General features: G+C 55.8%; 1 protein-coding gene across 3 annotated transcripts in view; it reads left to right on the top strand.

The window, feature by feature from the left end:
- PI4KB (phosphatidylinositol 4-kinase beta) overlaps nt 1–8,936 on the top strand; it is a 10,131-nt gene extending 1,195 nt beyond the window's left edge. The window contains exons 2-12 of one of the 3 annotated variants that reach the window (XM_073637333.1): nt 2,585–3,465; nt 4,863–4,907; nt 6,124–6,351; nt 6,423–6,650; nt 6,727–6,836; nt 6,921–7,025; nt 7,127–7,250; nt 7,370–7,635; nt 7,798–7,930; nt 8,100–8,220; nt 8,297–8,936. In XM_073637333.1, coding sequence (XP_073493434.1) covers nt 2,585–3,465; nt 4,863–4,907; nt 6,124–6,351; nt 6,423–6,650; nt 6,727–6,836; nt 6,921–7,025; nt 7,127–7,250; nt 7,370–7,635; nt 7,798–7,930; nt 8,100–8,220; nt 8,297–8,478 — 2,423 coding nt within the window. In that variant the 3' untranslated portion in view covers nt 8,479–8,936. The remainder of the gene's footprint in view (nt 1–2,584; nt 3,466–4,862; nt 4,908–6,123; nt 6,352–6,422; nt 6,651–6,726; nt 6,837–6,920; nt 7,026–7,126; nt 7,251–7,369; nt 7,636–7,797; nt 7,931–8,099; nt 8,221–8,296) is intronic. The other 2 variants (XM_073637335.1, XM_073637334.1) reach the window with 2 other exon arrangements.
- The last annotated feature ends 4,849 nt before the right edge of the window (nt 8,937–13,785 follow it).

Here is a 13,785-nt window from a genome sequence, read left to right as displayed (position 1 = left end):
GTGATGGGGGTACGGGCAGGTGTAGTAGGGGACAGCTCCAGCTGCATGTGATGGGGGTACGGGCAGGTGTAGTAGGGGACAGCTCTAGCTGCACGTGATGGGGGTACGGGCAGGTGTAGTAGGGGACAGCTCCGGCTGCATGTGATGGGGGTACGGGCAGGTGTAGTAGGGGACAGCTCTAGCTGCACGTGATGGGGGTACGGGCAGGTGTAGTAGGGGACAGCTCTAGCTGCACGTGATGGGGGTACGGGCAGGTGTAGTAGGGGACAGCTCCGGCTGCATGTGATGGGGGTACGGGCAGGTGTAGTAGGGGACAGCTCTAGCTGCACGTGATGGGGGTACGGGCAGGTGTAGTAGGGGACAGCTCCGGCTGCATGTGATGGGGGTACGGGCAGGTGTAGTAGGGGACAGCTCTAGCTGCACGTGATGGGGGTACGGGCAGGTGTAGTAGGGGACAGCTCTAGCTGCACGTGATGGGGGTACGGGCAGGTGTAGTAGGGGACAGCTCCAGCTGCATGTGATGGGGGTACGGGCAGGTGTAGTAGGGGACAGCTCCAGCTGCATGTGATGGGGGTACGGGCAGGTGTAGTAGGGGACGGCTCCGGCTGCATGTGATGGGGGTACAGGCAGGTGTAGTAGGGGACGGCTCCGGCTGCATGTGATGGGGGGTACGGGCAGGTGTAGTAGGGGACGGCTCCGGCTGCACGTGATGGGGGTACGGGCAGGTGTAGTAGGGGACGGCTCCGGCTGCACGTGATGGGGGTACGGGCAGGTGTAGTAGGGGACGGCTCCAGCTGCACGTGATGGGGGTACGGGCAGGTGTAGTAGGGGACGGCTCCAGCTGCACGTGATGGGGGTACGGGCAGGTGTAGTAGGGGACGGCTCCAGCTGCACGTGATGGGGGTACGGGCAGGTGTAGTAGGGGACGGCTCCAGCTGCACGTGATGGGGGTACGGGCAGGTGTAGTAGGGGACGGCTCCAGCTGCACGTGATGGGGGTACGGGCAGGTGTAGTAGGGGACGGCTCCAGCTGCACGTGATGGGGGTACGGGCAGGTGTAGTAGGGGACGGCTCCAGCTGCACGTGATGGGGGTACGGGCAGGTGTAGTAGGGGACGGCTCCAGCTGCACGTGATGGGGGTACGGTGATGGGGGTACGGGCAGGTGTAGTAGGGGACTGCTCCAGCTGCACGTGATGGGGGTACGGGCAGGTGTAGTAGGGGACAGCTCCGGCTGCACGTGATGGGGGTACGGGCAGGTGTAGTAGGGGACTGCTCCGGCTGCACGTGATGGGGGTACGGGCAGGTGTAGTAGGGGACGGCTCCGGCTGCACGTGATGGGGGTACGGGCAGGTGTAGTAGGGGACTGCTCCGGCTGCACGTGATGGGGGTACGGGCAGGTGTAGTAGGGGACTGCTCCGGCTGCACGTGATGGGGGTACGGGCAGGTGTAGTAGGGGACTGCTCCGGCTGCACGTGATGGGGGTACGGGCAGGTGTAGTAGGGGACAGCTCCGGCTGCACGTGATGGGGGTACGGGCAGGTGTAGTAGGGGACAGCTCCGGCTGCACGTGATGGGGGTACGGGCAGGTGTAGTAGGGGACAGCTCCGGCTGCACGTGATGGGGGTACGGGCAGGTGTAGTAGGGGACAGCTCCGGCTGCACGTGATGGGGGTACGGGCAGGTGTAGTAGGGGACAGCTCCGGCTGCACGTGATGGGGGTACGGGCAGGTGTAGTAGGGGACAGCTCCGGCTGCACGTGATGGGGGTACGGGCAGGTGTCGTAGGGGACAGCTCCGGCTGCACGTGATGAGGGTACGGGCAGGTGTAGTAGGGGACGGCTCCGGCTGCACGTGATTGGGGGGTGGGGGTACGGGCAGGTGTAGTTGCGGACGGCTCCGGCTGCACGTGATGGGGGTACTGGCAGGTGTAGTAGGGGACTGCTCCGGCTGCACGTGATTGGGGGGGGGGGGGTACGGGCAGGTGTAGTTGCGGACGGCTCCGGCTGCACATGATGGGGGTACGGGCAGGTGTAGTAGGGGACGGCTCCAGCTGCACGTGATTGGGGGGGGGGGGTACGGGCAGGTGTAGTTGCGGACGGCTCCGGCTGCACATGATGGGGGTACGGGCAGGTGTAGTTGCGGACGGCTCCGGCTGCACATGATGGGGGTACGGGCAGGTGTAGTTGCGGACGGCTCCGGCTGCACATGATGGGGGTACGGGCAGGTGTAGTTGCGGACGGCTCCGGCTGCACATGATGGGGGTACGGGCAGGTGTAGTAGGGGACAGCTCTGGCTGCACGTGATGGGGGGTACGGGCAGGTGTAGTTGCGGACGGCTCCGGCTGCACATGATGGGGGTACGGGCAGGTGTAGTTGCGGACGGCTCCGGCTGCACATGATGGGGGTACGGGCAGGTGTAGTTGCGGACGGCTCCGGCTGCATATGATGGGGGTACGGGCAGGTGTATAGGGGACCGCTGCGGCTGCACATGATGGGGGTACGGGCAGGTGTATAGGGGACCGCTGCGGCTGCACATGATGGGGGTTCTTTTTGGAGATCATTTGTCATTAATTCTCTATATTTTCCAGATCTGATTTGTGGGGTGAGCCGCGAGATGGGTGACGCCATGGTAGAACCAGCATCAGTTAAACCCTCTGAACAGGCATCCTTACAGGGTGGTGGGAGCTCCCTCGGTGTCATTACGGAGGGGGTGGTGTCTCTGGTCATAGACCCGGACGTGGCTCAGAGAGCCTGTGATGACGTCCTGGAGAAGGTGAAGCTCATGCACAGCTCGTCCTCTGACAGTCTGGACCAAGTGGATGCCGCGGAACAGACCACCAACGGAGAGACCACCAGGATCTATGAGGAGGACGAGTCTGTGACGGACATCAACAGTGTGAAGAACGCCCGGCGGAGGCAGAAGAATAACTCGGCCAAGCAGTCGTGGCTCCTGCGTCTATTTGAGTGTAAGCTCTTTGACATTTCCATGGCGATCTCATATCTGTATAACTCCAAGGAGCCGGGCGTGCAGGCATACATCGGGAACCGCCTCTTCTACTTCCGGAACGAGGACGTGGACTTCTATCTGCCACAGCTCCTCAACATGTACATCCACATGGACGAGGACGTGGGGGACGCCATAAAGCCGTACGTGGTGCACCGCTGCCGGCAGAGCATTAACTTCTCCCTGCAGTGCGCCTGGCTCCTGGGGGCCTACTCCTCAGACATGCACATCTCCACACAGCGCCATTCCCGGGGGACCAAGCTGCGCAAACTTATTCTCTCCGATGAGCTGAAGCCCGCTCACAAGAGGCGGGAGCTACCCCCGCTCAGCCTGGCCCCTGACACCGGCCTGTCCCCCTCCAAGAGGACCCATCAGAGGTCCAAGTCTGACGCCACCGCCAGCATCAGCCTCAGCAGCAACCTGAAGAGGACAGCGAGTAACCCCAAGGTGGAGAACGATGATGAGGTGAGGGTAGCTTACAGTGTGAGCGCCAGATGGGCCCTGGGCTGTACAGGCCTCCAGGAAAATACAACATCGCTCTCTCGTCCACTGTCCGTGACAGCCGCCACATGGTGTTTAGCCTTCGTTTGCTGCTCCCCTCCGCGCACCCCCTTCCCCCGGGGCTCTGCGCCGGCTGCCCCCCCCCCCCTCAGCCCTCTGTCCCTCCCCCCGGTGCTCCCTTCTGCCTCTTCCACACCACCCCGGGGCTCTGTGCCGGCTGCTCCCCCCGGGGCTCCGCGTTGGCTGCTCCCCTCTGCCTCCCTCTCCCCCCAGGGGCTCCCCTTTGCCTCTTCCACCCCCCAGGGCTCCGCGCCAGCTGCTCCCCTCTGCCTCTTCCACCCCCCCGGGGCTCTGCGCCGGCTGCTCCCCTCTAGCCTCCCCTCCCCCCCCAGGGGCTCCCCTCTGCCCCCCCAGGGCTCCACGCCGGCTGCTCCCCTCTGCCCCTTCCACACCTGGGGCACCCCTCTGTTCCCCCAGGGCTCCGCGCTGGCTGCTCCCCTCTGTTCCCCCAGGGCTCTGCGCTGGCTGCTCCCCTCTGCCTACCCCCCCCTGCAGGGGCTCCCCTCTGCCCCCCCCAGGGCTCTGCGCCTGCTGCTCCCCTCTGCCTCCCACCGGCTGCTCCCCTGTAGCCTCCCCCCCCCCCAGGGGCTCCCCTCTGCCCCCCCAGGGCTCTGCGCCGGCTGCTCCCCTCTGCCTCTTCCACCCCTGGGGCACCCCTCTGTTCCCCCAGGGCTCCGCGCTGGCTGCTCCCCTCTGTTCCCCCAGGGCTCCGCGCTGGCTGCTCCCCTCTGCCTACCCCCCCTGCAGGGGCTCCCCTCTGCCCCCCCCAGGGCTCCGCGCCGGCTGCTCCCCTCTGCCTCTTCCACCCCTGGGGCACCCCTCCGCGCACCCCCATCTCCCCCCCGGGGCTCCGCGCTGGCTGCTCCCCTCTGCGCCGCCCCTTGTGCATGGAGCGTCTCAGCGGTCTGTGAGTCTGGGGGCTCCTAGGCTGCTTATTATGCAGTGTACCCAGTTGTATGATGATGTCTGATATTTTGTATGTTTCATCGTGTTGTTGTCCTCTGTTATCAGCCATGTTGTGCGCCAGTATTAGAAGAAGGGTCCGCTGTGGTCTGTGTGGACAGTCGTGGCGCTCTGGAGGTCAGCGGACCTTCCTCCTAATCCTGGCCGCTGATGGTGAATATCTTCAGTTCTGCTCCAATCTGGTGGGTTTATGAACCTCGTTACTTTCTTTTTCTGACCCATTGATACCGGCCCCCCTCCTTGTGCTGCGGGGGGGGGGGGGGTGTGGTCTGCAGGGGTGATGATGTCATGGTAACCTCTCGCTTTCTCTCCCCGCACCCCTGTCGCCCTTTTCCCAGGACCTCTCTTCCAGTTCGGAAAGCCTCGATAGGTCGTTCTCCTCCGTAAGTTCTCCTCCGTCTTGTAGTCGGCTGAGGGTCTTCCTGGCTTTCTCTCTCCGATCAGCATTTCCTCTGCGAGGGGGATATACAGCGCTGCACCCTCCCCCATCCCATCCCCCGCATGCGGAGGGCACCAGGAGCTGTGCATAGTATTTAAAAGGACAGTGCGCAGTTACCAAACTATCAGTCACAAATGTCAGAACTGAAGATATTGGAGCTTAAACCTTTTAAACGCTAAGATCACAGCTTTACTGGTCATGTCCGCCATCATGGCCGCCCTCTGGCTGCTTCTGCTAGTGAGCCATGTCTTATGTCTGCTGCCATGCTTGTCGTGTCTGGCTGCATGTCAGGGCAGAGTGTAGTGTGGTGGGACCACAGCGGAGGGGCCCGCACCTCCAGCCGCCATGATGAACCAGACCTGGGAGGGGCGACTGCACTGATGATGGGGCCATGTATGGATACGCTCCACCATCATGGCTGACTTGGGTCTGCTCCTCTTGGGGTCCGGGACCTCCACCCGCTCTGTAGTAATGTCCAGCCCCCCAGCTATGGTAGAAGGATAGGTGACCTTCACTATGGCCGCCAGGCAGAGGAAATGCTGCTTCTTTGTGATTAATGGTGGAGAACCAATGAGTCCTGTGTCTCCTGTCTGTCCTCCTCCTCTCCTGTGCTCTGCAGCGGCTGGGCAGAGCGCTGCCACTGATTCTATGCCATAGATAATGGGGGTGGTTGTACCAAGGCTTAATATAGAGTAATGTACAGGGTGGGCCATTTTTGAAAAAAATAAAGTTGGATCCAAAATGGCTGACTTCAAAATGGCCGCCATGGTCACCACCCATCTGGAAAAGTTTTCCCCCTCCCATATACTAATGCGCCACAAACAGGAAGTTGATATCACCAACCATTCCCATTTAATTCAGGTGTATCCATATAAATGGCCCACCCTGTAGTTGGGATGAGGCTCTCACTGATGGCAACAGATGAACCCAAGAGCTGACACTCTGAACATATGAGGATTGTGGGAGTTCCCTCGGTGTCATGTGAAGGGCACATGGCGGTGGTCATAGGGGCCACCCAATCTGTAGCCGTTGGTAGAGGTGACACTCTTCAGTTTTGGTTAGGTGGGCAGCCGGATGACTGTCCGGGTGTTTGGGTTAGTAGGGTCTCCGTTTCCTGGGTGTACCCCCTTTTGACTTCTGTCGCTCTCTTTCCACCTCAGCCCGTGCGGCTCGCTCCAGAGCGGGAGTTTATCAAGTCTCTCATGGCCATTGGGAAGAGACTTGCCACCCTCCCCACCAAGGAGCAGAAGACTCAGCGCCTCATCTCCGAGCTGTCACTGCTCAACCACAAGCTGCCGGCCCGCGTGTGGCTTCCCACCGCCGGCTTCGATCACCATGTAGTGAGGGTGCCACACACACAGGCAGTGGTACTGAACTCCAAGGACAAGGTAGATCCTCCCATTGTGGCCTCCATGGCTGACATAAGCGAATAGGGGTAACTCTTGTGCTCCTGTTCTAGGCGCCATATTTAATCTACGTGGAGGTTCTCGAGTGCGAAAACTTTGAGACCTCCACGGTTCCAGCACGGATTCCAGAGAATCGGATTCGCAGCACGCGCTCAGTGGAGAACCTTCCAGAATGTGGCATCACCCATGAGCAGAGGGCCAGCAGCTTCACCACTGTGCCCAACTATGACAATGATGATGAGGCCTGGTCGGTGGATGACATTGGGGAGCTGCAGGTGGAGGTGAGTCCCTCTCCTCAGTGGGGTGCTGCTGCTCTGCCGTATTGGAGCATTGTTTTACAGTTCTTCGCCTCTCCAGCTCCCGGAGCTCCACACCAACAGCTGTGACAACATCTCCCAGTTCTCTGTGGACAGCATCACCAGCCAGGAAAGCAAGGAGCCTGTCTTCATCGCTGCCGGGGACATCCGGTGAGGAGCGGGGAGACTCTCTGGTGGGTAATGGGGCATGTCGAATGTCGGGCCACCTTACCAGTGTCTTCATAATCTTCGCAGGCGCCGTCTTTCAGAGCAGCTTGCCCACACGCCAACCACCTTCCGAAGAGATCCAGAGGACCCGTCCGCTGTGGCACTAAAGGAGCCGTGGCAGGAGAAAGTCAGGTGAGTGGTGGGGCACTTGTTTATGGGCTAGGTATTTGGGGAGGAGGGGGGCAGCAGCAGTTTATACGTGGCTTGTTTATATACTGGACTCGTTTTTTCAGGAGGATTCGGGAGGGGTCTCCTTACGGCCACTTTCCTAACTGGAGACTCCTGTCAGTGATTGTGAAGTGCGGTGATGACCTGAGACAAGAGCTGTTGGCGTATCAGGTGCTGAAGCAGCTACAGGTCAGTGAGCGCCGCCTGATGCAGCTCTGTGGTACTAAGATACGAAGGGTATATATCGAGTATGGCACTGCCAGGCCTAGGACGGGGGAGTATATATGACATCTCCCCCTCTCTGGCAGGGGATCTGGGAGACGGAGCGCGTTCCTCTGTGGATCAGGCCATACAAGATCCTGGTGATCTCGGCAGACAGCGGAATGATTGAGCCCGTGGTGAACGCTGTGTCCATACATCAGGTGAAGAAGCAATCCCAGCTGTCCCTGCTCGATTACTTCCTCCAGGAACATGGCAGCTGCACCACCGAGGCGTTCCTCACCGCACAGCGCAACTTTGTGCAGAGCTGCGCTGGGTATTGCTTGGTGTGCTACCTGCTGCAGGTGAAGGACAGGTGAGCGGGGCGTGAGCTACATCTGGGTGAGGGGACGGCGTGGGGTAGGTAGCAGTGATGGGGGGAGCGTCAGATTGGACGACGGCCGTGCAGGTGGCAGAGCTAAGATCTAGGCTATGATGTCAGAAGGTGACATCACACTGTGACGGTTTCCTTTCCCAGGCACAATGGGAACATCCTGCTGGACGCCGAGGGGCACATCATCCACATCGACTTCGGCTTCATCCTCTCCAGTTCTCCCCGGAACCTCGGCTTTGAAACCTCAGCGTTCAAGCTGACGGCGGAGTTTGTGGATGTGAGTGATAATCTGCCGTCCTGATCCTCATGGCCCTGAGCCCCGGAGCCGGGTGCTGATCCTGGTTCTCACGTGGTGCAGTCTCCTGTATACAGAGCTGTGGCTCACTAGCGCCCCCCAGCAGCCATACATACACCAGTGCTATTACCGTGTCTCCTATGTTCGGCAGGTGATGGGGGGGCTACATGGAGACATGTTTAATTACTACAAGATGCTGATGCTTCAGGGCCTGATCGCCGCCCGCAAGCACATGGATCGCGTGGTGCAGATCGTAGAGATTATGCAGCAAGGTAAGTGCGGACCCTGGACCCATACACTGTAAAGACCCCTCAGCTGTGTGAAGCCTCAGCTCGCCTCTTCCTCCAGGTTCCCAGCTGCCATGCTTCCACGGGTCCAGCACCATCCGAAATCTGAAAGAACGCTTCCACATGAACATGACGGAGGAGCAGCTGCAGCTTCTGGTGGAGCAGATGGTGGACGGGAGCATGAGGTCCATCACCACCAAACTGTACGATGGCTTCCAGTACCTGACCAATGGCATCATGTGATCACTGATGGCGGCACACGGACAGAGCGGCCGCGGGGAGCGGGCGGGACCTCAGCAGAGCGTGGAGACCACTATGCAGCCGCACTGTCAGTATTCCTCTCTGGGCCTGCCCCTCCCCCGCACAATCATGTGGCCTGAGCTGACCCCTCCTCATTTCTGTACTCCTCCACCCACTGCGCCATATTCTACATGTAACCTATCACGTTGCGCTGATTTATTTTTTTTTCTTCTTATTTAAATGATTTTATTGTGGGAAGGCACAGGATTATTTCTGGATCCTTGTGGTGCCCCCCACTACATCCTTGGTCCCCCTCTACCATGAGGCTGCACAAGAGGGACTAGTACCTTGTCATGTTAGTGGGACGTGGCTGCCCGTCTGGAGGGGGCGCTCCATAGCTTTGGATTTCGGGATGGGGGTGGGGTGGGGGAATCTTTTTAAGAACAGATGAGTCATGAAAGCTTCAAGTTTACTTTGTATTAAAATGAGATAATCCAGAAAACCCATGTCGTCTGCTCTGTGCCTGAGCTGGAGGTGATGATGGGTGTGATTGTGCCCACACTGGAATATGGCACTATCCCCTGAATATATATATATGGGCAGTCAGAGGACCTGGCGCCGTCCAAGGTGGGTGGGCAGGCGGCCCGAGGACCAGGCGCCGTCTAAGGTGGGCGGAGTACCTGGAGCTAATCTATGGCCGGCCCGGGGACCTGGCAGCGTTTATATAGGAGGGCGGAGTACCTGGAGCAAATCTATGGCCGGCCCGGGGACCTGGCAGTTCTTATATGGGAGGGCGGAGTACCTGGAGCAAATATATGGCCGGCCTGAGGACCTGGCACTGTTTATATGGGATGGTAGAGTACCTGGAGCTAATCTATGGCCAGCCCGGGGACCTGACAGCGTTTATATGGGAGGGCGGAGTACCTGGAGCTAATCTATGGCCGGCCCGGGGACCTGGCAGCGTTTATATGGGAGGGCGGAGTACCTGGAGCTAATCTATGGCCGGCCCGGGGACCTGGCAGCGTTTATATAGGAGGGCGGAGTACCTGGAGCTAATCTATGGCCGGCCCGGGGACCTGACAGCGTTTATATGGGAGGGCGGAGTACCTGGAGCTAATCTATGGCCGGCCCGGGGACCTGGCAGCGTTTATATGGGAGGGCGGAGTACCTGGAGCTAATCTATGGCCGGCCCGGGGACCTGGCAGCGTTTATATGGGAGGGCGGAGTACCTGGAGCAAATCTATGGCCGGCCCGGGGACCTGGCAGTTCTTATATGGGAGGGCGGAGTACCTGGAGCAAATATATGGCCGGCCTGAGGACCTGGCACTGTTTATATGGGATGGTAGAGTACCTGGAGCTAATCTATGGCCAGCCCGGGGACCTGACAGCGTTTATATGGGAGGGCGGAGTACCTGGAGCTAATCTATGGCCGGCCCGGGGACCTGGCAGCGTTTATATAGGAGGGCGGAGTACCTGGAGCAAATCTATGGCCGGCCCGGGGACCTGGCAGTTCTTATATGGGAGGGCGGAGTACCTGGAGCAAATATATGGCCGGCCCTAGGACCTGGCACTGTTTATATGGGAGGGCGGAGTACCTGGAGCTAATCTATGGCCGGCCCGGGGACCTGGCAGCGTTTATATGGGAGGGCGGAGTACCTGGAGCTAATCTATGGCCGGCCCGGGGACCTGGCAGAGTTTATATAGGAGGGCGGAGTACCTGGAGCAAATCTATGGCCGGCCCGGGGACCTGGCAGTTCTTATATGGGAGGGCGGAGTACCTGGAGCAAATATATGGCCGGCCCGAGGACCTGGCACTGTTTATATGGGAGGGCGGAGTACCTGGAGCTAATCTATGGCCGGCCCGAGGACCTAGCGCTAGATGTGCAGCTGGCAGTGCCCAGGTAGCTGGTGGCACAAGTGGATTTTCCAGCAAGACTGTCCCGGATGTCTCCAGTGATGGAGAAGATGATGACCACACCTGTATTGGCTGAATGTGCAGACTTCTGGGCCCCTGGGAGCAGTGTGATCAGGTGAGATGTTCAACACGGGCAGAATTGACCTGCAGGCTCTACTACCATATAACCTTAGGATCCTGGGGGGTGCAGTGACAGGATGTATACTGGTTATAGGTAGTGACTGTTTGTGTATAGAGGGGGGGTTATACAGTTGTGGCCGCCGAAAGTGTTGGCGCACTTGAAATTGTTCCAGAAAATTCTTGCAATTACACACATTTTGATAAACACATGTTTATTTCCTTTGTGTGTATTGGAACAACACAAAAAGAGGAAAACAAGGCGATTTGGACATAATTTCACACAAAACCCCAAAAATGGGCAAGACAAAATTGTTGCCATCCTCTTAATATTTGGTTGCACCCCCTTTGGAATAAATAACTGCAATCAATCACTTCCTATAACCATCATCAAGCTTCTTACACCTGGAATTTTGGAGCACTTTTCTTTTGCAAACTGCTCCAGGTCTCTCATATTTGAAGGCGCCTTTTCCTAAACGCAATTTTAAGGTCCCTACAAAAGGTGATCAATGGGATTTACATCCGGACTCATTGCTTCCACTTCAGAACTCTCCAGCGCTTTTCTATCCATTTCTGGGGGCTTTATGTTTGGGGTTATTGTCATGCTGAAAGATTCATGGCGCAAACCCAGCTTTCTGACACTGGGCACTATATTGTGACCCAAAATACTTTGGTAATCTTCAGATTTCATGATGGCTTGCACACACTCAAGTCACGCAGTGCCATAGGCAGCAGAACAACCCTAAAACATCTTTAACCCTCCACCATGTTTGACTGTAGGTGCTGAGTTTTTTTTTTTTTTTTTTTGTAGGCCTCATTCCTTTTTCAGTTAACAGTAGTGTCATCGCCACATAATGTGGGACTTTCTGAGACGTTGTGCCTGTTCCAAATTGAATAGTAAAATCCAAATATGTGCACGTCAGAACTACACTGATACATTGAGCATCAGAACAGGTCTCTCTTAATTTGAGCATGACATCTTATATAGGTGTTTAATAGTCATACATGGTAACAATATAATTAGCTCAGCTTATCTCGAAATATGTGCTGATGTTGGCATACATACATCTCATTGGCTAAAGGTAATTCTGTCTACACCCATCAGAGGAGTCTAGGTATGTCTCTCGCTTAGTTTTTGCCTCTTCTACTTTCCCATGCTTAGGCTAAATCTGTTAGATAAAGACATTCCTAAGGGACCCCCTTATCACAAAACACACATACTGGCTCAAACTGCATTTCAGAAAACAGAAGATGGACTTCGAATATCCAAGATGGAGTCCGGATAGATAAAGTATAAATCCTGCTCTCACGGTAGAATGATGTGTGTCAAGGCTTGCAGCCAGGGGGGGTCGTAACTGAAACCACCCACTGTTATCTTTGGAGCAAACAGCTCTCTGCTGTCCCCTATTGTCTAGACAATTATGCGACTCACTGACGATTAACGGGGGAGGCTCGGGTTGTTTCCACTGCTAGGTCGGTTATTGGGAAGCCAATAGTGAGCATATGGTATGTACACCTCCGATTCCAACGCTTGTAAATATATGTATGTACCCCTGATACGGTCACTGCGAACTGCACTGTGAGTCTGTGAGGTCGTGGATTGTAATAATCACCTAGGTAGGTTAACGATGCAACAATATTTTATTGCTTACATCAAGGTTTTACAACTCCAGTTAAATGGCCAAAATACAATTGTCTCAGTCCACAAGATCCATTCTCCGCTGTCTCCCAACTTTTGGTTGGCCCACAGGTTTCGTATCTCCAGCCAGTATAGTCTGTAGTCACAATCCACACTCCCCTAGATGACAGATAAAAACGATAGAAGCAGAGGTATCCAGTAGCAATAGTCCTTAAGGAAATTTAAATCCAAACAACAGATTCCACAACAGTAGCATGTTTATCCATAGACCTCTATAGGCCATCCATCCATGGCTCCAGGACCTCGGCCTAGATTCTATCCATTCAACATCATTCGACCAACTGCCTGACTAAACATGTGTTCACACCCTACCTCCCAAAGGAAAGTGTGCATTAGTGGAGGTATTTTTTCTCAGGCCAAACCCATCACCTGAGACTGCATGTGAGATCCACTGTGGTGACGGCTCCACTAGGTCTTAGTAGACCATCCACACAATGGGATTAGTGGCTGTTAGAACAATGGCTTGAGGCTCCTGAGATACTAATGTGATTACAGGAATGCTGGACACTTTACAAGCGAAATTAGTGCACATACACTGACGAGCAAGCAGAACATTAATAAAGCAATAATAATATCGATGCTCCGTGCTGGAAAAAGTCTGCTTCATTTAGAGCCGTTTACTTGGTTTAATAAATATCATCAAAAAGTTAATTTATTTCAGTTCAATAAAAAAAGTCAAACTTATATAGAGTCATTACAAATCGAGTGATCTATTTGAAGTGTTTATTTCTGTTAATGTTGATGATTATGTCTTACAGCCAATGAAAATACAAAAGTCATTATCTCAGTAAATTAGAATAACAAAAAACACCTGAAAAGGCTTCCTACTCGTTTAAAAGGTCCCTTAGTCTGTTTCAGTAGGCTCCACAATCATGGGGAAGACTGCTGACTTGACAGATGTCCAGAAGGCAGTCATTGACACACTCCACAAGGAGGGTAAGCCACAGAAGGTCATTGGTAAAGAAGCTGGCTGTTCACACAGTGCTGTATCCAAGCATATTAATGGAAAGTGGAGTGGAAGGAAAAAGTGTGGTAGAAAAAGGTGCAGAAGCAACCGGGATAACCGCAGCCTGGAAAGGATTGTTAAGAAAAGGCCATTCAGACATTTGGTGGAGATTCACAAGGAGTGGACGGCTGCTGGAGTCATTGCTTCAAGAGCCACCACACACAGATGTATCCAGGACATGGGCTACAAGTGTCACATTCCTGGTGTCAGGCCGCTCATGACCAATAGACAACGCCAGAAGCGTCTTACCTGGGCCAAAGAGAAGAAGACCTGGACTGTTCTCAGTGCTCCAAGGTGTTTTCAGATGAAAGTAAATTCTGCATTTCATTTGGAAATCAAGGTCCCCGAGTCTGGAGGAAGAGTGGAGAGGCCACAATCCAAGCTGCTGGGGGTCTAGTGTGACGTCTCCACAATCAGTGATGGTTTGGGGGCCATGTCATCTGCTGGTGGAGGTCCACTGTGTTTTATCAGGACCAAAGTCAGCGCCGCCGTCTACCAGGACATTTTACAGCACTTCATGCTTCCCTCTGCCGACAAGCTTTATGGAGATGGAAATGTCATTCTCCAGCAGGA

The sequence above is a fragment of the Phyllobates terribilis genome, unplaced genomic scaffold, assembly GCF_046119375.1.
Source record: "Phyllobates terribilis strain yellow unplaced genomic scaffold, ASM4611937v1 Scaffold_6__1_contigs__length_29720123, whole genome shotgun sequence".
Taxonomy (NCBI): domain Eukaryota; kingdom Metazoa; phylum Chordata; class Amphibia; order Anura; family Dendrobatidae; genus Phyllobates; species Phyllobates terribilis.
Note: the sequence above shows the minus strand (reverse complement) of the source record. Positions and strands in the feature narration are given on the sequence as shown.